A 25591-nucleotide genomic window follows, 5' to 3' on the forward strand; every position below is an offset into this window, starting at 1 on the left:
ATTACTAAAATTATGCTTCTGGAATTAATTTTGTAAATAACCACAACTCCGTCACTTTTAATGATTCGAAACATAATAAAATATGTAAAGCTGACATTTTTTTGCACAAGGCGAGTCCACAATTATCAACAACAGGAAAAGGCAATCCTCTTTAGACGTATCCGTCTTTCAGTATGAACTTCTTTAATTTATATTGATTTAGTTACTATTATTAAAGAAGCATTGCTGTAGCGATTAATGGTTACGTAGATACATGTGTAAAATCAATATAAACATAAGCTAAGTTAGTAATGCCAAGGGGAGGTTACTCTTTGTATGCATGTATGTATGTATTTCTTTAGACCTTCGGTCAAGGAAAACCCGTGAAAGTGCAAGCACTTATTTCCGACGGCGTCCTTTGTTTTTGCTGAAGGGACAGCAGGCTGAAGAGACAGTGGTGGGTAGTCTAAAATAATAGACGTGTTATACGGGATTCTTCCAATCCCTAACGTCTAAACGGGAATGTGCAAAAAACAGGGGTGTTTTAAAAATATTGAAATTGTTTTAAGTGAAGTATTTTATGGTTGAAATTTATCATAAAGAGTTATATTCATATTTTACCATGTAAGTGAAATGTTTTTTTTGCACTAAACAAGCATTTAATGCATTAAAACAAGTTGTTTACCTTTCCAATAAAACGAAAGTTGACTGACACAGACAACAATTATGCGAAGGGGAACATCTCGATACAATTGTAATAGCTGGGCCTCCTCCGACAAAGCTTTGAGATAGACCTCGTTATACAGTCGTAACAACTCGGCCATGGCCTAAATGTTCCGAGCGATTTAGAACTGTGCCCTAAAGCCTTGCAGGTGCCCTTCATGTATATATCGTTATGTTTGGAAAGAATGAAATGAAAAAAAGCCGTCAAACTCATAATTATAAGTTGGATATTTATTTTTTTGTGTACGGAACTAATATAAAATAACATTATCTGGTAATATTTCTTGTTTTTATGATATTTTATATACGCTATATGCTTTAACCCGGAATCCTGATCGGAACAACTACCCACTTTTGATACTAAACAATTTGTACGTGAAGGATTTGCCATATCAAAAATCTACAAAAAATCTGTCAACGTACAATTATTTAAACTACAGTGGTGGGATACAAGGAAGTCTGGGTGCGATACCCTAGCTCTTTTTTGAAGAGACCCCTTAGTTCTTTTACATGCTTGGTGTAAAGCACCGATACACAGGGTACAACTTTTCTGGGTTAAATCAGTACTAAGTACACCACTTTTCCAAGCACTACCCTTTAAATGCCAAGCGCCAGGCAAGGGAGCTACTTGTACCAACTTTTAAAGTCTTTTGGTATGACGTGGCCAGGGATTGAACCCACGACCTCCCGCTCCGAAGGCAGACGCTTAACCACTTGGCCAAGGAGACGGTAAATATCTTATGATTCTACCAGGGCCTTACCCCGGCCACGGATTCGAGCGTCTGTTTTTCATAATCGGTTTGAACAAAAGGCTTAAAAATCATATTGGACTAAGATTAAAGTAACCTTTGGAGGAAAAGTGCGCCTGGTGTGTTGGGCCTGAACCCACGACTCCCGGAACAATAGCATGGCGCTCTAAGTTTTAACCAACAGAGGTGACCAGGCGGCTGATTATGAAACTGCAGACACATATATATTTACAAAATGTTTGTTTCTTTCCTTTTAGTTTTATCAACTGAGTGGGAAGTGGAACATTAAACCAGTTGCAATGATGATGGGCATGCAGGGATTGGATCAAGGTATTATGCATCCAATAGGGATTATCTTTTACATTTGTAGCTTGTAAAACTTGTTGATAGTTGGCTTACTTGTAACTTGCTATATATAGTAAGTTTGAAGTCCCATTAAAGAATTTATAAAAAATAGCCTGGGTATTGTCTTAATCTGGGTGATCTTGTTAGTCTTGGTGATATGGGCATTGTTGTGTGAAGGTTTAAACTTTGCCCTACCTCTGTACATTTTAGATAAATGAAACTTTGTACAATGTAAAGCTGCGAAAGACAATAAACATGTAGTAATAGCAAATTCCATGCACTTGGCTTGAATAATTGTCTAGTTATGTCACTTGTTGGACAAAAAAAAGCAGTAAAGTATTTGCCGCTTATTGCCCTTGACAGTCTTTGTATAAAAAAAAAATTATAAGTTAATGTTAACATTGTTTCAATAGTTTTACCCTTGAAGTATGTCCAGATGCTGTATTATTTGATTTTGTTCTTAGTTTATTTTTAATCTTTATGATTCATGGTTCTTACTTTAATACACAATTTTGAAATGAAATGTCTTATACATTTGTAGATGAATTGAATAACTTTACCTTTCAACAAGTTCACTGTATCTCACTTGTGTTTTAAGTCTTATATAACATAACATTATTTGAATAAAAAAAATCCAACTTATGAACACAGGGTTCATAGAATTGAATGCTTAAAATAATCATAAAAAATATATGTTTCTTTAGCTTGCATTTGTACTTATAACATGATTATAAATTATTATGTCTTGCAGTTAAAACCTAAGACCACTTCAATTATACATAATTATTTTTAACATTTTTTATCAAATATACAATATTGAAGTTTTCCACAACCTGATACAATGCCCTTTTCACCCTTAGCACCCTGTCCCTTTTCCACATAACACTGCCTTTTTCAAACCTGGCTTAAACCATACACTAAGATAAACCATGTGTGTATTTTGCAGGGTACATTGACCCTCGCATGAACAATGAGCCTCTGGCCTTTAACTCCAGTAAGGGCAAACCTCCTATGGCCACAGACTTGCCCATGGACAAGAAAAATGGTAACACACTTGTAACATTAACACACTTATAACTCTTCAAGTAAGGTTTCATATATTTTCCATACAGTAAATTATTAGATATACAAAAAGGTAAAACATTTGGCACTAAGTCAGAATTAAATTGATTGCTACCAGGCATATATCAATTTTATTATATCATCATAATTTATGAAATTATGCATAGAAATATTATGCTTTTTGTATGAAATAATAAGCATATTTATTAATTGGCCACATATATGAATAAACAAGTACATACCTGACCTTAACCCTTTCATTCATAGAGCGGTTACCACATCAGCCTATCCTAATTAATCCTCTCATTACAAACATTTAGAGTAAAAAGGTGTATTTGTGAAGCTATGAATAAACAAGTAAAAAAAGGTGTATTTATGAGGCTATGAAAAAACAAGTAAAAAAAGGTGTATTTATGAGGCTATGAAAAAACAAGTAAAAAAAGGTGTATTTATGAGGCTATCGATATTGGAGTAAAATGGTGTATTTATGAGGCTATCGATAATTGAGTAAAATGGTGTATTTATGAGGCTATGGATAATGGAGTAAAATGGTGTATTTATGAGGCTATCGATAATGGAGTAAAATGGTGTATTTATGAGGCTATCAATAATGGAGTAAAATGGTGTATTTATGAAGCTATGGATAATGGAGTAAAATGGTGTATTTATGAGGCTATGGATAATGGAGTAAAATGGTGTATTTATGAGGCTATGGATAATGGAGTAAAATGGTGTATTTATGAGGCTATCGATAATGGAGTGAAATGGTGTAGTTATGAGGCTATGGATGATGGAGTAAAATGGTGTATTTATGAGGCTATGCATAAAAGGGTATAAAGGTGTATTTATGAGGCTATTGATAAAGGAGTAAACTGTGTATTTATGAGGTAAATGAGTGAAAAAGAACATATATTGTGTGTTTTTATGAGTCTGTGGAAAGATGAGTTAAAAGGTGTATCTATGAGGTTTTTGATAAAGTAGTAAAAACGTATATTGATGAGGCTATGGACGTGAATCTATGAAGGAAAGTGTTAAAGTTTTGATTCTTGTGTCTAAGTTGTGTTTATTGTAATGGCATTTTCTGCCACATTGTTTTGACTGAAATATAACTGCTTCAATTATGATTTGCAGATGACCAGGGAATGGGTGCATTCACAGCCAAGCTCCTGAAGATACCGAAGGGGGACCGTGGGGATCACGGCCAGGGAGATGATATGTCAATGTCAATGCAACATATGCCTCCAGGTATGATATCACCTTATATAGATAAATATTCATGTAGATTCCTTTTTCACAAAATGGTCTTACCCAGGTCTGGTTTGTTTTAAGTAGCCACTCAGAACTGTTAGGCTTGAATAACTTGAGGGGTTTTTAGCATTGGACAGTGAACTATTTGTGCTGTTAGATTTGATATTGTCAGATGTCAGAATAACTCAATGAGCTAATGTTTATTATTATACCTGCAGAGTTTTTTTTAAAGAAAATGGGGCCAAAATATTTTAATTATGATTCAATAACTAGCACAGATAAAGGGGACACAATTTAGGTAGATGGAAAAAATACTTCTTTTATTCTAATGCATTATCATGTTTATCTCATTTGACTTAAATAAATAAAACAAAAAGAGCATATGATTTGTGTACAGATAAAACATAGCCCAAATATAAATGGTTAAACAAAACAAGTTCTCCATTAAAAAATCATCAAAATATGTTTCTATCTGTTCTCAAATCATATGCTTTTTTGTTCGGATTGTGCGCTTTTAAATGCGGTCTCTTAAAATGCTTATGACACAACATAAACGTGTCACCTATATTTATCCAATTAAGGCATTTTGTCACTATTTTCACCATTCTAAGGCCCCTGGCCCCATTCACAAGGTGAAAGAAACACTGACCCCGCATTATCAGGGCTCTTGTATTCAATTTACTTACCTCATGGCCTACGAAATTTGTTCCCATTCTAGCCAAACAACCTGGGTCAGTATTCATAAAACATTTCAAGTAATTTCAAAACTTTAGTGTCTTACTGGTCATAATAACCTTATAACATCTGAAATTCTTTTATTTTCATTGATTTTATTGAATGTACAATGTTTTATATTTAAAACTCTTAATACTTTTATTTAAAAGTGGCTTCAAAATTCTTAGGAAATTATGAAATGACTTGACAAGTTTTATGAATAAGGCCGCGGAGCTATACAAATCATTTGGCACAGGTTGGTAATGTCCTGATTATCAAAATTCATCTTTGATTTGTGTACGGAAACTTACTGTAGTTAAAATTAGCAATGCACTATAATAATTAATTTTTATTGGAAAGTTGTGTAATAAATTGCCTTGAAGCTGCATTCTTTGTGTATGATATACTTATTATTTGCAAAATTAGGCTTTACAAATTATCATTGTTGTCAAAATGACAGACTATTCTATATCATTCATATTTTAATATATGACTTCTTGTTATCTCTCTAGGTGGGAATATGGACGGCAATATGATGATGCAGGGAGGGTTTTTTCCCATGGGAAACATGGGAAATATGACGGGTATGAACCCCATGATGGGAAACATGGGTATGATGGGACAGAGTCCAGATGGCATGATGGGAATGGGAAATATGCAGGGGAACATGGGAAATATGCAGGGGAACATGGGAAATATGCCGGGAAACATGATGATGTTTGGAGGGGTAGGTGTATTTATTGATAATTGTTATTATTGGCAATATTATTATGGTTGACACAGTACCAAATGCATGCTTACAGGTTTATTTAATGGGTGTGCAAATTATAAATATTTTAACGCTAGTTAAAACTTTCAAACTTCCTATAATTTATAAAAGTCCTTCTTGTACATACATTTGTACATGTATGTTTGAGGGTTAGATCTTACATCAGACAAAACAACAACATAACAATTCTAGAATACCTGAATTTTATACTCGGATACCCCACCCTTATAGATGCCTGGCTGGGATGGCGGCCCTATGGGAGAGATGCCAATGGCACCCATGAAAGACATCATCAGGAAAGAAAACTGTGTGCTGTACCCACCACCATCCAGTGAGTTTATGATTGTTAACTTCCTGGCTACAATTTCACCAAAAAATTAATGGGAAGATTAATAAATTTATTATAATTTGACCAACAAGGGCAACATTAGCCACAATCAATAGTGATTTTGTGATAACTGTTTTTTTTTCTTTAAAAAACAACATTTTGGATTCTCATCTTTTCTTTTTAAACAGAAACTTCCCCCCAAATTTTGTTTTTTCCCCTTCAAAGTTTACCAATTTATTATTCATTTAATGATTCAATGCTAAGTGAACAAAATTAACATAACAGACAATCTTTAAATGCATTAAAAAGTAGCTGTGAAATAAGGAAGCCAAAATGAAGAGACAAATGTGTTTCTACATTTATAAAAATACTTGGTTGAAAACTCAATGCCATAACATTGCCGGCACCCACAGTTGGTGAGATTATTGACTGACATTTTTATCTTGAGTAAATGGATTTTACAAATTGTTTACTCTTTTACTCTTCTAGTGAGTCAACTTAATATTCTTTGTGATCGCTATCAGGAGTGCTCAGATGGAGATAACAGGGATTAAATCATTTGAGCTTGAAGACTGCTTAAACTTCCCAAGCTTAATCTTCAATACAATTTGATTGCTGAGAAATAGAGAATGCACCAGTTGATGCATTAAAAAAATAACCTTTATATACTAGTAGAAAGCACATAATTTTGACATGTACAACAATGAATTATAGGTGGAATATTATAGATCTAAATATATAACATGTATAATTCAAGCTTTGAATCATAGAGTAGAACAGAACCTTACAAAAGTCTCAATTTTGGACCAAAATATGCTTATTTGATGCAAGGTTAATAATGCAACGCATAACATTCCAGACGCCCCACCCCCAACCACGAGGGAGCAACCCCCCGGCTGCAGGACTATCTTTGTTGGCGGTCTCCCCGAAACTTGCTCAGAGGACATATTACAGGAAGTCTTCTCAGACTTTGGGATAACAACAAGTGTCAGGAAGAGTAAGAAGAAGAACTTTGCCCATGTTCGGTTCGAAGATGAGAATAGTGTGGAGCGGGCACTGTTCCTATCAGGTACAGAAATGTGTTGGAGATACAATTAACTCAAAACAAAACAACTCTGAAATAAAAGAATAAACAGATACTTTTTGGGCTCAATTTTAGTCCAATTTCTATTTAAATGTTAAGATCTTGAAGAACTCAGTATGCGTTTAAAGTCAAGAACAAAGACTTGATTCATTTTCACTAATATATTATATGATGTTAGTTGTTCTTTGTAAAAGCTTCTTAGGAGATAAAATCAGAAAAATAAGACATATCTTATGACTCGAGATCACATTATTTTTAAACAGTTTTTCAACAGAATGCATACTGTGGTAAAATCATTGGCTTGTTATAATCCATAGAGGTTTTTATGCCCCCGAAGGTGGGCATATTAAAATTGCACCGACTGTCCGTCCGTCCGGCTCAATAACTCGTGTCCGGGCTGTAACTTTCCCTTGAATGGACCGATTTTAAAATAACTTGCCATATGTGTTCCACATACCAAAGCGACGTGTTGCGTGCAAGACCCGTGTCCCTACCTCTAAGGTCAAGGTCACACTAAGTGTTTATTCACAATGGAGTGCTGCATATAGGACATAGAGTATAGGTTGTCGTGTCAGGGCTGTAACTTTCCCTTGTATGGACAGATTTTAAAATAACTTGCCACATGTGTTCCACATACCAAGACGACGTGTCGCGTGCAAGACCCGTGTCCCTACCTCTAAGGTCAAGGTCACACTTAGTGTTTATTCACAATGGAGTGCTGCTTATAAGGACATAACAGTGTAGGTTGTCAAGTATGGGTGGTATTTTTTTTATGTTTAGAGGCAATTTAAAATAACTTGCCATATGTATTTGACACTTTAAGGCACGATCAAGTTTTCATGTACTGACCTTGTTCATAGGTCAATGTCACATTCGGGGGCATTCGTCACATACTGTGACAGCTCTTGTCTGTAAATACTATTGTTTATGTTTTGGGGTTTCATTTTAAATATATATATATAGGATCTCTCAAGAGTCGTCATACAAAACACAATGTGTTTTAACGAGTTAAGAAAATTTGTTATTAAGCCTTTTTGTTTGATTTGTTATATGAAGATGAGTGTCAGGTCCTTTCTATCACATGCATTTTCTGGTAATAGCAAAAAGACCTACCTGTTTCACCAGCTGAATATGACAAGGCAAGGCAGGCCATTTCCCATGCTACATGAAATGTGGAAATGTAGTACTCAAACAAAAGATCTATCCTAACATTTTAATTCGGTGTATATCCATTAAGAATCACAACATAAACACTATACTTTAAATGAATGCATTGTTTAAAAATGTGATGTCACGCGTGGTGGGATGATTATATTATTTTGTAATATATTTTGCTTGATGTCATTTCCTGTTTGAACACAGAAAGTGCCAAAGGTCTTTTAGAGAGATTTTTTCATGAAATTTAAAGGAGATATGAAGTTTTATTCTTATGATATATATTTGAAAATGAATAACTTTTTGAAGTGAATCTTCATCTCAAAGACAAAATCAGATATAAATGTATGACAAATTAAGGTATCATTTTTTCCACAACAAAATATGTTTACAAACATGCTGAATAATGTATTGTTTGACGTATTAATATTGAACGATGTTATGTAATAACACAAAAATATGTGATTGTTATATTAAACCAGAAACAAGGTAATGCATATGATATATATTACCATATTACTTATGTGATGGTAAAGACATGTCCCTTGCAAATGTAGGTTACAGGATGAAGATTGAAGACAAAGATGATAAGGCCAACACTGGCCGACTACACGTAGATTACGCAATGGCAAGGGATGACCAGTATGAGTTTGAGTGTAAGCAGCGATCACTGATGCGTGACATGCGACACCGCCAGCGATTGGAGGAAGAGAGACTTCGCCCACCAAGTCCCCCTCCTGTCACGCAGTATAGCGACTACGAGGCACAAACACTGCACGAGCGACTCAAATGTGAATTTTATTATTAAGTTAATTTCAGCTTGATTTTAAAGACAGCTATTCGCTGGTTTTAATCTCTATCAAGTACACAGCAGTACATCAGTTCATTCTAAAAAGGCACCAATTCCTTCATACAAAAATGGTTGTCCATATTTTTATGTAAAGACACAGTAATTAATTCAAAAAAATATTTCACTTTTGGGAAAAACAGAATATATTTTAGCCTTGGGAATGGCGCCAAATTCCTGCCCAAAATTTGTCTGGAAAAAACAACTCTGCATTCTAAAGTCAGTTTTCTGTGGAGGACCCAGAACAGATATCCATTATAAGTTCATGTATGAGAGGCTCTAAGAATGAGCTCCAATGGCTGTGTACAATAAATATCTTAAATCGATCTTAGTCTAATGTGTATATTCTGGGTATTTGCAATGGCCTAAAAAAGTAAGGATAGTGAATATTTTAGCTGTTCTTCACTGAAAAGATATTGGTGTAATAGCCATGATTTGGGTGTCAGTATCTTTATTGTACAAGGAACATTACTAATTAATCATACACAATATTCACATGAAACTTGTTCAACTTCCTTTCAGCCGATGAAGAGTTTATCAAGGCAGCACAGGTGCTGCTCACATGGCTGGAGCGTGGTGACGTGAATCGACGCAACATTAACCAGTTCTACAGCATGATACAGTGTACAAACTCACACATCCGTAGACTTCTCATGGAAAAACAGGTATTCAATGATTGCAATAGTGTATTAAAGTCAGAATCAATTACAAACATTTTTTTTAAAACCATGTTTTTGTCACAGCCTCAGCATCAAAAGCATTGTCATGTCAAATCATAAATGTTAGGCATGAGTTGGAAACTGGCTCAGACATGAGCTGTAAGATATCGTATTGAAACTTGGTACAAATGCTCGGTAAGAAAAAACATATGGTGACATAGTGGCCTTGGGTTCATCAATGAGATCATGCAAAAATCTCATTTTTTGACATGTACAAGAAATATTAAATAGCGTGAAACTTTGCACATGTTCTTATTAAATGATTTAACTACCATTTATAGTGTGATACTATGTTTTGTTTTCAACAGGGCCATGAGGAAGAATTGTTCAAGATGAAGGAGAAATTCAAGAACATCTTTGAAGGGATTATCCGACAATGTAAGTCCCATTGGTACAGTAGTCCAGTTATGTGTAAGTCAGTGATTGGAGTCCATTGGTAAAAAGTCAGTCATTTGAGTCAGGGCTGTCATTTGGATGAGGGGTCATTTGAGTCAGGGCTGTCATTTGGATCAGGGGTCATTTGAGTTAAGGCTGTCATTTGAGTCAGGGATTTCATTTGGATCAGGGCAGTCATTTAAGTTAGGGCTGTCCGTTGAGTTAGGGCCTTTGGTGATATAGTCACTCCTGGAAGTATTGACATTCAGAAAGGAAAACTCCAAATAAATCAAGGCACGGTTACACTCACATTAAATGTTTGGGTAGCGATTAATCATTAATGAGGTAATCGGTTTTACTTCAATGATAAATAAGTACCGGTAACATCAGCTCTGAATAGCTTCTTCGTGACAAACATTATGAATGTGTAGTAACAAGATCAGCTGCAACGATGACTAATCATAAAGCTACTAGCATGATCAACTGTGGACCCTCTGATCCAGAGTGAGATATACTTACCCCTGTGCCATCTCTACTGATACTCTCTAAGGGGTCTTGGTGGTAAGGTTTGGAACAAGAAAACTAGTAAGCTATAGTTTGTCCAGTAAGTTTGAACAGTTGAGAGGTGACCGTCCAAGAAGACTGACCACTTTTGGAAAAAGTAGAAGTTTGGAACAGCCAGTTCAGTCACACTTAAGCGGGATTCGTACTTGAATCTTAAAACTCTTAAAAACTGTAAGTCCATTCATCTTGGTTTCATATCATAATCTCAAAAGTGTGAGTGTAGGGACTACCAAGTGTGTGAGTAAGTGAAACCATGCTGAAGAAAAATGGGATTGCTGCATGTTTAATCAATTTATGTACATGTCACGCAATGCTGAGGACAAAGAATACTCCTCGTTGTCGAGACAGCACGAACACTCGCCAGATGACACGTGACCCATGATTTATACACGTGGTTAAGTATTGTAATGTCACGAATGTTTCTCATTTTCATTAGTTTTATTCAAACTACATGAATACTTGGGAAAATGAATTATCAGAATAAACATTAGAAATTTTAAAAAGAATATATCCAGAAAAATAATCATCAGAAATTGCAATGAAAATTCTTATAGTATTGTTGTGTTCAAAAATGAGAAACATTTCGTTTAAAGTGCTGACATTTTCCATATTTTTAAATCTCCACTTTTAAAAAGTTTTTGTTACAATTGTTAGTATCAGGTATTTCTATTTTCTTTCGAATTTATGTGATTGACTAAAATGCAAATTTCCCATGGGCCTAAAATTCATGATGGATTGTTTTCTCAAAGCATTTAGTTTTCGGTGGGCTTGAAGTATATATTTGACAAACGCTTGGCTAAATGTCAGCACACAAGTTCATATCCAAAGGAAAGACCAACCATGGTACTTATAATGTCTGTGCAGTGATTTCTTGGTTTTAGAGTGTGTCTTGCACTGAAGAGTGACCCAGAATGGAATAGGCCGTAAACGCCATATTGCAACTCAGTTTGTATTTTTCATGTATAAAGCATATAGATCTTTCTTGAATTGGCAACTTTTTCACCAGCTGTTTGCATCATTTAAGTTTTTGCCTAGTTTGATTTTAAAGAGGCTTGGTTGGTTAGAGTTCTTAAGTCATTGTGATGGTCTTGGTGACGTCGCCAGTGGTGATATTGTGCAATAATTTATCTGGATCATAACTCAAGTTTGTTCAAGAACAGAGACAATGTCCTGTGGAAAACAAGGTCAATAACTCTTGCTTTGATATTTGTCAAGTTATTCCCCATTTTTTACTGAAAACCCAAACAACAGACCAGCATTTGCATCCATTTGTGGTGTTTTACTCTTTCTATTTTGGATTAGTTAGGATAAAAAAACTGGTCATTTGATCTGTGTGTATTATGATATTAAGTTTGTGACATTATTTTGATTAAAGATTGGTAATATTTAGTAAACATAAATAAAGGTAGATCATTGATGGTGAAAAAGTATGCCAAATCATAGGACAGAGGTGAATATCCATGGTGATGTTGGTATAGCAAGTCACATGACAGTCACATTGGCCAGCTGTGGACCAATCAGAAGGCAGGACAGGATCAGCTGACCACTTCACTATTGAATACTTCTACATGGTCTTTATTTTCTCTATTTCCCACCAACCAGTCGATCAGATAGAGAAAATATTCACGTTGGCACAGAAACAACGCAACTGGGATCATTTTACTAAGGCACAGCGCAAGAATGTCGAACTCTGGCTCAAACAAGCAAAGGTAGGTGCTTGTGCCAACTGACTGCTTTGGACGTAGAGTTTATTGTGAGCTCAAAAGTTTTTTGAAAACAAAATTTCGTAGCTACGGAGACCAGCATTTTGGTATCATTAGAATTTCATGCACAAATAAAGAAAAAGAAAGTCTACCATGAATAGTTGCAGTGCAATGTTCTTGTTTTGAGTAAATTATTTATATATACAGATGAACACCGTTTATCCGAAATCATAGGGACCAAAAAATTTATTTCGAAATATTTCGGATTAACAATTTTCAGAAAATGACAGCTTTCGCGAATTATAGATGACGCGAACTATTAAGTCCTGAAGATTGCAATGTCGGCTACATGTTTCCCATACGATACAGTCAGTTTGAGTGATCTTTCGTATACAAGTTTAAAAAATGACAAATAATTTGTTACTATACTTTTTTATTAAAACAATTTAAAACAAAATGACAGCACATGTATGCATTCCGAACATAGCACAGTTAATAAAAAGCATGTTTTAAAAGCACTGCCGGGTTGGTTACCAGGCCCTTCTCCCAATCTGATGAGACATTTGATGATATTCAGGTTGTGTTAACCAGCATTAAAAATTTAGTTAATCAAAGAAGGAATAAAATTGGGACGGAAAAATAATTTCGAAATAGTGATAATTTCGGATAAACATTGTTCGGAATGCGGTGTTCAACTGTATTATGTTTAAATTAAGATTCCATCCATGGTTTTGATCAGTAATTTAATGACCACTGCAGTCAGCTGGCATATTCAGAATTTGTCAGTTTTGAAAATGAAGGTAAAAGCAAAATCTAGATTTCTCTCTTTTTCTCATTGTGAGGAAATCATTTGTACATGTAGATATGTTGTATTGTAGTGCCAGTACTATAAATTACAGTTTAGTATGTTACCCGTTATGGCATATATGGCGTAAAGGAATCTTATCAGGTGAGAGTGAAGCTCGAACATGAATATAGTTTTCTGCACCACCTATGACCTACTAGCGCAGTGACATATGATATTACAGGATTGTATGTACTTCTTTGTTATGAGAAGTCATTGTTTTAATGATATTTGATCATGAAAAAATAACTGTGTAATTATGCATTATACAAGCATACAGTGTATAAATGATTTCATCCAGTACTCTGTGACTTTTTTGAAGACAATTCAAGTAATAACCTTTGGCGCTACTAGCTCTTTATCATTTTATTGTATTTTGCAAGATAGATATTTGGGCAATAAAGGTGTAAAAAAATCCTGAAATAACAGTGGTAGTCATGTAATTTGAAGGGGAGTGTTTAAAGTAACACATGTCTTCTTAAAAACCATATACTCAAAGCTTACCGGTAATCTGATGTGCTCTACAAAGGTAAGTTTATGAAAGCTAAACACAAATCTAGATTTTGCTTGCTTCATATATTACTTCAGAAATAATTCTATATATTATGATGTCAACCTTGTTGCCACTGAAATATCGGTCAACTCCCAAGTCACGAATGGGAAGTTATATAAAAGTAATGAAATGTTGACACACGTATGTACTAAGTCGATGCCGTAGAAATGGTAAAGAAAGACTTGTAGTTTTATAATGGAATCTCCTTATATGCCAGTATCTACACAGAAACCACATACATTGCTTATGTAGTATCGTATTTGGTAAGTGGTTAATTGGGCAACAACAGCAGAAAGGCATAGGAGATATGGTGTTTGGGTTGTGTTATTTTTAAAAGGACATTTTTAATGTTTATAATTATATATGAATTCTATTGGCATATCATCTAATATCCTGAAACATCAAACAGTAATCTTTTTTTATTCAATTAAGAACATGTATTTGTTGATGACATAGTATAGGAGGCATTGACCAACTTGATAACGTCTTGTGAACTCTTGACCCACTGGTTGCTTAAATTGAAACTGTTTATAAGTTTATTGTTTTTGTACATCAATTATTTCACCCATGTTATGTCACAAGATGATAAGATGATAACAATTTACCAAAAGTTGAAGGAGTTTACCTCCCCAAGATTTTTCATTGGAATGGTCCAATTATGAACATGGACCAGTCCACTAAACCTAAACAGGTAAATCAGCTGACATGTATGTGTTTTCACAGGAGATAAAGCAGAGCCAAGTGGATGAATTTCTCAACTCTCGCCAGGAAGATGAAATGGAAATGTCTGATGAGGACGATGGGCCGTCGGTCAGCAAAAAATCAAAGAGACCCGATGTTAATGAACACAATACTAATCATTATGTGGAAAGTAAGGATTTTTTGTCTAGAATTTAAACATTGCTAAAAAAATTGCAGTCACAATTTAGTATGTTAAAAGAAAGGTGTGTTGTTTTTTTTCAAAATTGTAAAAGTGTTTCTAATAAATTACAAAGTTTAAGTTATATAATAGCTGAAAAGGGTACTATTATATAAAGCAATATTTCCAAAAATGAGTAAAATCAGCTAATATAGATTATATATATATACAAATTGCAAAATGTAGGCAAAAAGAAAGATTTTCTATCTATTAATTTCAGCAGAAGTAATAATAACACCCAAGTTAATGCCCCTTAATGGACTTCACCTTGAGATTTTTAAATTTGCATGGTGTTATGCATAAATGCATGGAGAAAGTCATATGTTTTTCATACTGTAAACAAAACAAAATAACCTTCGGGGCTGACTGGCCGGTCCTTATAATGCCATATGGCCCGAAGTGGTGTGTAAATATTTCTTATATTATACCGAACATTTTATATAATCATTCAATAATTTTAAAGCACTTTGGATGTGATTTATTGTACATAGCTTATGTTGCGACAATTTTTGCCGTTGTGAAAAAAGCAGGTCACGCGTTTCCGTTGTATGACGTCAGCGGTCCATATTACATTTTGGCGAGGTTGGGACCGGCCCAAAATATGATATGGACCGCTTACGTTATAAAACTGGATTTTTATCAAAATACAGTGATATACGGACCAATCGATTTTATATATACAAAGAAGGGACACATTTATGTAAGGTATAATATAATGATCTAAAGCACTTGATGCAAAGATAAAGAAGTTGATACACATTATTTCTGTAAATCATAACACAACCCTTTCAGTATTATAGAAACTACTAGAACTTAGGCCAAATAAAGTAAATCTTGAGCTTTTCAGGCACAACTACTTAAAAAATGACTTGCAAGATGATGTCATTATTGGGGTATGAACGTAGTTTGGCTGGTTAAAGTGTGTGAAGTCTGTAGGACTCCATGCACACTTTAACCAGCCCAACTGCATTCATATCCCTGATTATGATATCAACCATGCAACTCATTCCTTATATTTACACGAAAAGCTCATTATTTCTGTCTAGAATTGTGAAAAATAATTTAATTTCATTAAAACCTTACATATTTTCTTTCCCACCCATTTTGTAATTTAAACAACCGGACCGTTAGGGTAAACAGTTTGTCATATGACATCACAAATGATCATAAGAAAATATTTGCAACTGCTGAAATACTGTTCATTTAAGGATAGAAAGTTGAGGGGCTTCAACTGCTCAGTGTTATGACACAATTGTTTATTTCATTGCTGACATCCAATCAAACAAACACATGGTCAATTGTTCAATGGTAAACAAAGTGTCAAATATCGGCGGTTCCTTTTCATATACATAAAATGTGGATAACATATTTATCTCTTTTATTCAAGATGTACTTGATATCTTCCTATTTTTTAAACTATTTAAAGTGACAGAGAAAAATGTAGATATTAGGACTGATTCATATTCTTTGTTTGTTCATGCAGTATCAAGCACGAGTTGCTGATAAAATGCTTACAATTTTGCCAATTTCGTCAGAAATGCTAATGCACTGCCACTTCATAAATTTTCTAAAAACTGTGCCAAAATTATTATGAATGTAAAATGTGTGTACACGATAAAAGATTTTGACCCAATTATGGATTTGTGAAAATGAATAATTTCGATATTCATTTAAATATCTTCCCAATTCCTAGTGGCTTCAAAGCTTGCCCTGGTGAACAGCTTGAAAGATGAAAACGAGGAGTTGAAATGTCAGATGGAGGTATTCAAGAATGAACTGGCTGTGTACCAACAGGAGAGCACCAACCCAGGCCCAGACCGTGAGAAGGAGCTTAAGTCACTCCAGATGGTCATGCAGGGAATGCAACAGGTATGAGGTTACTTGAGACGGGATGGGAGCGTAAGTTTGGATTGGGCTGGGATTGGACAGTGGCATGGGCTGGGATTGTTGGACACTGGTATGGGCTGGGATTGTTGGACAGTGGCATGGGCTGGGATTGGACAGTGGCATGGGCTGGGATTGTTGGACAGTGGCATGGGCTGGGATTGGACAGTGGCATGGGCTGGGATTGGACAGTGGCATGGGCTGGGATTGTTGGACAGTGGCATGGGCTGGGATTGGACAGTGGCATGGGCTGGGATTGGACAGTGGCATGTGCTGGGATTGGACAGTGGCATGGGCTGGGATTGGACAGTGGCATGGACTGGGATTGGACAGTGGCATGGGCGGGGATTGGACAGTGGCATGGGCTGGGATTGGACAGTAGCATGGACGGGGATTGGGTTGGGGCATGGGCTGGGATTGGACAGTGGCATGGGCTGGGATTGGACAGTGGCATGGGCTGGGATTGGACAGTGGCATGGACTGGGATTGGGTTAGGGGTGTCAGATTGAGGTTTTTAAAATAGGAAAGTCATAAATAAACTGGAGGGCACCTCCGGCCTACAACATGGAAAAGAGCCCAAGTCAATGAAGATGGCCAAATGGCTGGGAGGGCATGGCTTGAGTCTGTGCGAAGGAACTAGAGTCGCTTTAAATGGCCATGCAGGTATGATGCCAAGCACAGATTGTTTTTCAAGCGCATACACGACTCAATACAAGATAGGAAAAGAGGTTTCTCATTATTCAGGATTTTGCCAGTAATTGATATGTACCCATAGTTATATATAAATAAAGATAAATCAGTTTCTGAGATTTGAGAAGTTTATACAGATTTAAGATTTAACAGATCATGAACCTATTATTAATTACAACTTTTCTTCCAGCAACTGATAACAGCACGGAATGAGATGTCAGACTTCAAGCGAAAGGCAGACCAGGAGCGGGCTGTCCTTGTGCTGGAAAAACAGGGCGTACAGGAAAAACTGGACAGATTGATGGCGGAGAAGACAGCTGACAAGGCAGCTGATAAGGAAAATAAGGAGAAGACAGATTTAGAGACTCTCAATGAGAAACAGGTGAGCTTACTTAACAAATCACTCTGCTGAAGTCATTGGTGGAGTTTAGATTCTGAATTGATTGTGAAGTAATTACAATCATTATCGTCTGCTTGCAGTTGACATGTTTCACTGACTATATTCATACTATTTCAGTTTGAAGTCAGCAAGGTTGGGGATGACACGATCAGCAGCAGTGGCATACAGTTTAGTGAAAAAGAGGCCAAACTTGTTGGTATGGAGTTTGTTTGATTTTGACAAAGAATTGAACTATTTTAGCACTTTATTTAGTATTTATTGCCCGAAGATGGGTATATTAAAATCGCACTGTCTTTCCGTCCATGTGTCCAGCTGAACCTCTCGTGTCCAGACTGTAAATTTCTCTTGTTGATTATTTGTTTGACGTTTGGACCATAGTTATAGTCAGTTTGAGAGAGTTAAAAAGTGGGAGATAGCTGTGTACATTAAAATTTAATTGGTGTGACATTGGTTACTTTTTAGGTTAAAATGTTTTTTAAAGCTGCACTCTCAAAAGTTGACCATTTGACAACTATTTTATTTTTGAAGCTTTTTGGAATGAGCCTATTTTTGCGTAAATGTCTAGACACAAGTGATATGAGACCGCTGTCGAAAGGTCAGTTCACAGTTGTTTATAGTTACAGTTGAAAATTGATGTTATGGCTAAAAGTTTATTAAATCTTTAAGAAAAATTAGTTTTTGGCAGTTTTCCAATCAATTGAGATATATTCTATCTTATATGACGGAATTGATGGCATTGATGTCGAAATCAGCTGATTCTGAGTCAAGAAAATTAAAGTCAAAACTGTCAATCTGTCAGAGCACAGCTTTAAAAGCTATTTTTATGCCCCCAAAGGTGGGCATATTAAAATCGCACCGTCCGTCCGTCCGTGTGTCCTGCTCAATAACTCGTGTCCGGGCTGTAACTTTCCCTTGTATGGACAGATTTTAAAATACCTTGCCACATGTGTTCCACATACCAAGACGACGTGTCGCGTGCAAGACCCGTGCCCCTACCTCAAAGGTCAAGGTCACACTTGGGTCTTTATTCACAATGGAGTGCTGCATATAGGACATAGAGTATAGGTTGTCGTGTCCGGGCTGTAACTTTCCCTTGTATGGACAGATTTTAAAATAACTTGCCACATGTGTTCCACATACCAAGACGACGTGTCGCGTGCAAGACCCGTGCCCCTACCTCTAAGGTCAAGGTCACACTTAGTGTTTATTCACAATGGAGTGCTGCATATAAGGACATAGAGTATAGGTTGTTTTGTCCGGGCTGTAACTTTCCCATGTATTGACAGATTTTAAAATAACTTGCCGCATGTGTTCCACATACCAAGACGACGTGTCGCGTGCAAGACCTGTGTCCCTACCTCAAAGGTCAAGGTCACACTTAGTGTTTATTCACAATGGAGTGCTGCATATAGGACATAAGAGTATAGGTTGTCGTGTCCGGGCTGTAACATTCCCTTATTCCCTTGTATGGACAGATTTTAAAATAACTTGCCACATGTGTTCCACATACCAAGACGACGTGTCGCGTGCAAGAACCATGCCTCTACCTCTAAGGTCAAGGTCACACTTAGAGTTTATTCACAATGGAGTGCTGCATTAAGGACATAGAGTATAGGTTGTCATGTCCGGGCTGTCACTTTCCCTTGTATGGACAGATTTTAAAATACCTTGCCACATGTGTTCCACATACCAAGACGACATGTCGCGTGCAAGACCCGTGCCCCTACCTCAAAGGTCAAGGTCACACTTGGGTCTTTATTCACAATGGAGTGCTGCATATAGGACATAAGAGTATAGGTTGTCGTGTCCGGGCTGTAACTTTCCCTTGTATGGACAGATTTTAAAATAACTTGCCACATGTGTTCCACTTACCAAGACGACGTGTCGCGTGCAAGACCCGTGCCCCTACCTCTAAGGTCAAGGTCACACTTAGTGTTTATTCACAATGGAGTGCTGCATATAAGGACATAGAGTATAGGTTGTTTTGTCCGGGCTGTAACTTTCCCATGTATTGACAGATTTTAAAATAACTTGCCGCATGTGTTCCACATACCAAGACGACGTGTCGCGTGCAAGACCTGTGTCCCTACCTCAAAGGTCAAGGTCACACTTAGTGTTTATTCACAATGGAGTGCTGCATATAGGACATAAGAGTATAGGTTGTCGTGTCCGGGCTGTAACATTCCCTTATTCCCTTGTATGGACAGATTTTAAAATAACTTGCCACATGTGTTCCACATACCAAGACGACGTGTCGCGTGCAAGAACCATGCCTCTACCTCTAAGGTCAAGGTCACACTTAGAGTTTATTCACAATGGAGTGCTGCATTAAGGACATAGAGTATAGGTTGTCATGTCCGGGCTGTCACTTTCCCTTGTATGGACAGATTTTAAAATAACTTGCCACATGTGTTCCACATACCAAGACAACATGTCGCGTGCAAGAACCGTGTCCCTACCTCTAAGGTCAAGGTCACACTTAGTGTTTATTCACAATGGAGTGCTGCATATAAGGACATAGATTATAAGTGGTTTTGTCCGGGCTGTAACTTTCCCTTGTATGGACAGATATTAAAATAACTTGCCACATGTGTTCCACATACCAAGACGACGTGTCGCGTGCAAGACCTGTGTCCCTACCTCAAAGGTCAAGGTCACACTAAGGTGTTTATTCACAACGGAGTGCTGCATATAAGGACATAGAGTATAGGTTGTCGTGTCCGGGCTGTAACTTTCCCTTGTATGGACAGATTTTGAAATAACTTGCCACATGTGTTCCACATACCACGACGATGTGTCGCATGACAGACCCGTGTCCCTATCTCTAAGGTCAGGGTCACACTTGGGTGTTTATTCACAATGGAATGCTGCATATATAAGGACATAACAGTGTCGGTTGTCAAGTATGGGTGGTATTTTTTATGTTTAGAGGCAATGTAAAATAACTTGCCATATGTATTTGACATGTAAAGGCAAGATCAGCTTTTCATGTACTGACCTTGTTCATAGGTCAATGTCACAATCGGGGGCATTCGTCACATACTGTGACAGCTCTTGTTTTAACTTTAGAACTGGTATGATTTTGCTTACCCTGTTATTTTATTGTGCTAGTATACATCTCGTTTTCCTTTGCAGGCCTGGTATGTTGTTTCCTGCACGTGCATCCAACAGGTGCGTCCATTGACTACATCTGGTCGTACCTTCATCGTCTTGGTGTCTCATGCCGTGTCAGTGAGCTGGAAACTCTCCTCGAGAAGATCCCGGTCATCTTTAACCAGGAGGTCAGTGGAGTTGGAGCAACAATAGAGCGACGCTGGCACTTTACCGGATATAGGAACTTGAGTACTTCTTCTATGTGAACATGCATTTGGGAGAAATATTCAGTGAATGCTAAAATTTGAGTCCTTCTACGAGCAAAAGATGGAAGACTGGTAAACAAATCTTAGAACCTCATCTATGTGAACATGTATTTGAGAGAATTAATCATTAAATGCTGAAATGTAAGTCTTTTGTGAGCAAAGATAGAGCAAAGCTGGCACTTAACAAGGTGTAGATTAAAAGATTAGTCCGACATCTATGTGATCATGTTTGAGTTGAATACAGATACTGTAGATCACAGTTTACAATCTACAGAATTGAACCCGAGTGCCTCATCTCTTATGGCTTCAATTGAAACTTAAGAGTCAAAGGTGCATATTTTGATTTTCTTATAAAATAAAAATCAGCAAAAGTGTTGATGAAGAAATTTGCTGAATAAATTACCTTACTAGTTTTTCCTTTGTATGTACATCTTTTGTCACAAAGAATAATATTTATGATGTTATGTTTAATTTTAAAAATTCCTTTGTCTTAGTCCAAGTCTCAAACATAAGTGAATAAAGGCCGTGAGCGCCTGTTCTACTTAAACATGTTTGGAGAAATAATACTTTTGAACATGGTAAAGTGGTGGTCTGTAGAATGTTATGGCACAAGTACCATTTTTTAATGATTTTTTATGCTCATTAAGCTTTATGAAGAATAGTTATACATGGTATGTAAGCTTGGCCAAAAGATAAACTGTTATAAGAAAGAGATATGAACTCTCTAGGGATGTTTGGCATCCAGTGGTTGGTTATCCATGTCTTCTATATCAGTTGATGTGGTAGCTGTATGATATCTGTTGTTTTAGATGTAGTAGCGGATTGTTGTGTTGTAAACATGTTAAATAAATCATGTGCCCATACTTTACTGTTTCAAATGATTGAAATAAAGAAAATATTAAATAAACAGTTTGTTTGTTGTTTATTATAACCCTTCTGGAGAAGCTCTTGGTAAGGTGGTCGGTTGTCCGTTGTCTATCATCTGTCATGTAAGGTCAACATTTTGTAAGGTAAAACTCATTTCCAATCCAACCTTCATGAAACTTGGTTAGAGGGCTATTCCATTTAAACATATAACTCCCGGGGAGAGGGCACCACCCCTACAGAAGCAAAATATACCTTTATTGGATCCAAATAAGTGAAAAAAGAGACCCACCCATGTACTAAGAAAATAACTGCCTTCCCCACGCGGGAATCAAGTTTTAGCGGAGTAGCCCAGTGTGTTTCCATGAAATCTAGATCAAACTTGATTCACATGTCTGAATAATGACCAGGTCTTATAATCTTAATTCGATAATAAGAAAACCACAGGGGCTACATTATCTACTATACCATTTTGAAACTTGGTCAATGCTATCCTGACGCTACAGTCGAACCCCGGTGGCTCGAAATCGCTTGGCTCGACTTCCACATTTGCCTGAATTAGATGTAAAGGACCGATTTCTTTATACTGAAGGTAAGCATTCCCTCTTGGCTTGAATTTTCTGCGCATGGCTCGAGGTATTTTTGACAGTCCCTTGATGTTCGAGCCAACGGGACTCGACTGTTCATAAATTTGGATTGCTGGTCATACAATGTAAAGGCCCCTATATATGGTACATGGATGAACTAAAACATAAAAGGCCATTATGTATGGTTTATGAGCATCAATTTCAAATGACCATATGTATGGTACAAAGGTGAACTGCATAAGTCATCTTATCCCCTTATAAATGGTTCATATGCTAGCTGTAAAGGGCGTCAAAAGCCCTTATGTTTAGTACGTGAGCGAGATAATGGGCCATCAAAGGCCATTATATCTGGTACACATATAAGCTATAAAGAGCATTGAAGGCTCTAATGTGTGGTAAATAGGTGAGCTATATAGGGCACCACAGGGTCTATAGGACATATACGACCCGGCCATATGCATGGTAAATTGGTGTGTGAGCTATGTATGGTACGTAGTCGAGGTATATATGGCACCAAAGGCCTTCATCTATATTACATACACGAGCTAATCAGGATACAAAATGACCCATGTATGGAACATGAGCAGTGTACATAATACACGAGCTAATCAGGATACAAAATGACCCATGTACGGAACATGAGCAGTGTATATATTACACGAGCTAATCAGGATACAAAATGACCCATGTATGGAACATGAGCAGTGTACATAACACACGAGCTAATCAGGATACAAAATGACCCATGTATGGAACATGAGCAGTGTATATAATACACGAGCTAATCAGGATACAAAATGACCCATGTATGGAACATGAGCAGTGTACATAACACACGAGCTAATCAGGATACAAAATGACCCATATATGGAACATGAACAGTGTACATAATACACGAGCTAATCAGGATACAAAATGACCCATGTATGGAACATGAGCAGTGTACATAATACACGAGCTAATCAGGATACAAAATGACCCATGTATGGAACATGAACAGTGTACATAATACACGAGCTAATCAGGATACAAAATGACCCATGTATGGAACATGAGCAGTGTACATAATACACGAGCTAATCAGGATACAAAATGTCCCATGTATGGAACATGAGCAGTGTATATAATACACGAGCTAATCAGGATACAAAATGACCCATGTATGGAACATGAGCAGTGTATATAATACACGAGCTAATCAGGATTCAAAATGACCCATGTATGGAACATGAGCAGTGTATATAATACACGAGCTAATCAGGATACAAAATGTCCCATGTATGGAACATGAGCAGCGTACGTAATAAATCGCCGTATCGTTTGCTCAGGTGTTGACAGTTTATCATGAAGCTACCGCGCATATCAAGTATAAGGTTTTTCCAATGTCTTCTGATGTACTTTGTTGGCACACGCGGTTAATTATGGTGAGTGAAATACCGCCACATGGCGCCTGAACTTGTCGTGACATCTGTATTAAGATAGCATCAAAACAACAGGAAAAAACGTAGATATAAACTTTGACTTATTAATTGAAATTGGTTGTTGAATACACCAATTAAGAAGATGTACTGCAGGGACACTGTATTCCATTTCTTTTCAATTTATATTGGAAATAACATTGGGCTCCTGGCTATCAAAAACATGACCTTTTGTTTTAAATACTTTCTTATTCAATTATAGAAAACACGATGTTATCATTTATAATGACGAATTTTGTAGGATAGTTCTACACGTTTCTATATTCGAAACGAAACTCGTTAATTAAAACTATGTACACCCAGCGGGCGTTTTATTAAATAAATGATGTATATAAATCAGACTTTCGTTATACAGCTCAAATTGCAAAAAGTAAAAATGTGGTGGGAATATCTTGTATATTTGCTAATCGTCTGCGCAGGTAAGATCATACCTTCTGTTGAATCTCACAGACATCTAGCTACCTTTCTTTCTGACGATTGCAGTTGCAATTGCTCTTATTAACTTTATGAAAGATACAGCCAGGTCTAGAGTTGATATAATGAAACGTCCTCGTTATCGCTTTGATAGGCGGTCTCTGAAATTAATTTGTCTGAGCTTTATTAGGCTATATACAGTACAGAGTGCATATTTTGAAGAAAAAAATGTTTTCAATGTTTTTTTAATAATTTTGGCATTGTAATTTTTAGTTTGGATTATAAGATTTTTTTTTATTTTTAAAAAATGATTGCGTTTGAAAATCCGGTTCCAGTGGTCCATATATGGATGAATTTCTTTCTTATATTTATAAACTCTGTGCACGACAGAATATCGTCATCATTCTAATTACAGTAAACCGAGCTCGTGTCCCATCCCCACATGTGAAACATAGTTGGGATACATTACCTCGAAGCTATTCACATATGAAAACATGTTACTTTTACACAACACAAGATCAATTTTGCTACAGCCCCGTATTTTAACAAAGTATATTTTCGTATATTTTCCTGTCTCAGCATATAACAGTGTGTGTATACCAAGTGATAAATTGCGTCATAAATGCTACGTCGGAAGGCAATATTTTGCTTCGAATGAAGACCTTAATCAAAGATAACTTCACTATTTTTACCATTTTAAATAAAACATAACACAGCCTCCGCCGCTGATGGAACCCCGCCTCGGTCTTTTACCTGAGTTTGATTAAGAGTTTAGTTTCTTAAAACACTTCGACAAACCTTTTCACAAAATGGCCGTCTGAAGGAGCACTGTCAAAACATTATTTTGGAAACAGGTTTGTCGAAGTGTTTGATGAAACTTATCACCTTATTAAACTTTGTCAATAAAACGAAGGCGTGGCTCTTTAAGCGGCTTAGACTGCCCTTTGTTTCATTTAAATGGTGTAGTAAAAGAAAAGTTATCTTTGTTTTAAGTCTTCATTTTAAGGAAAATGTTGCGTTCCGACGTAGCATATATTATGTCATAATTAATTACGTGGTGTATACACACTGTCATTCGAACTCCTCAACCCAGACATCTTACAAAAGTCTAAAAGCATATTTTCTTTTCTCATTTACAGTTATATCATGGCAAAAATTATTCTTTTACATAATCATCTGGTAATATATCTTTTAAACGGGGCTGTATTTTGTTATTTTAGACAAAATCTTGTCTC

At 36.4% G+C, this 25591-nt stretch overlaps 1 protein-coding gene across 3 annotated transcripts; it reads left to right on the plus strand.

Moving 5' to 3' along the window:
- Window positions 1-80: 80 nt before the first annotated feature.
- LOC128220636 (ecto-NOX disulfide-thiol exchanger 2-like) lies at window positions 81-21914 on the plus strand. 3 transcript variants are annotated; one of them, XM_052929114.1, is made up of 16 exons: window positions 81-171; window positions 1709-1781; window positions 2743-2841; window positions 3990-4103; window positions 5333-5547; window positions 5821-5920; window positions 6777-6986; window positions 8714-8947; window positions 9526-9668; window positions 10031-10100; window positions 12264-12370; window positions 14485-14632; window positions 16374-16549; window positions 17445-17636; window positions 17772-17850; window positions 20790-21914. In XM_052929114.1, the coding sequence occupies exons 2-16, from the start codon at window positions 1751-1753 to the stop codon at window positions 21011-21013; spliced, it is 2142 nt and encodes a 713-aa protein (XP_052785074.1). In that variant the 5' UTR covers window positions 81-171; window positions 1709-1750; the 3' UTR covers window positions 21014-21914. The 3 variants fall into 3 exon arrangements, with proteins under 3 accessions (XP_052785074.1, XP_052785073.1, XP_052785075.1); XM_052929113.1 differs by lacking the exon at window positions 81-171 and adding an exon at window positions 314-436; XM_052929115.1 differs by lacking the exons at window positions 81-171; window positions 2743-2841 and adding an exon at window positions 314-436.
- Window positions 21915-25591: the final 3677 nt, after the last annotated feature.

Source organism: Mya arenaria, chromosome 15, assembly GCF_026914265.1.
Source record: "Mya arenaria isolate MELC-2E11 chromosome 15, ASM2691426v1".
Lineage (NCBI taxonomy): Eukaryota > Metazoa > Mollusca > Bivalvia > Myida > Myidae > Mya > Mya arenaria.

Coding starts and splice junctions, on each gene's coding strand:
- LOC128220636 (XM_052929113.1), top strand. CDS start 320: ATGTATGTATGTATTTCTTTAGACCTTCGGTCAAGGAAAACCCGTGAA. Junction 5,921..6,776: donor GCTGTACCCACCACCATCCA/GTGAGTTTATGA, acceptor ATAACATTCCAG/ACGCCCCACCCCCAACCACG. Junction 16,550..17,444: donor TCATGCAGGGAATGCAACAG/GTATGAGGTTAC, acceptor CTTTTCTTCCAG/CAACTGATAACAGCACGGAA.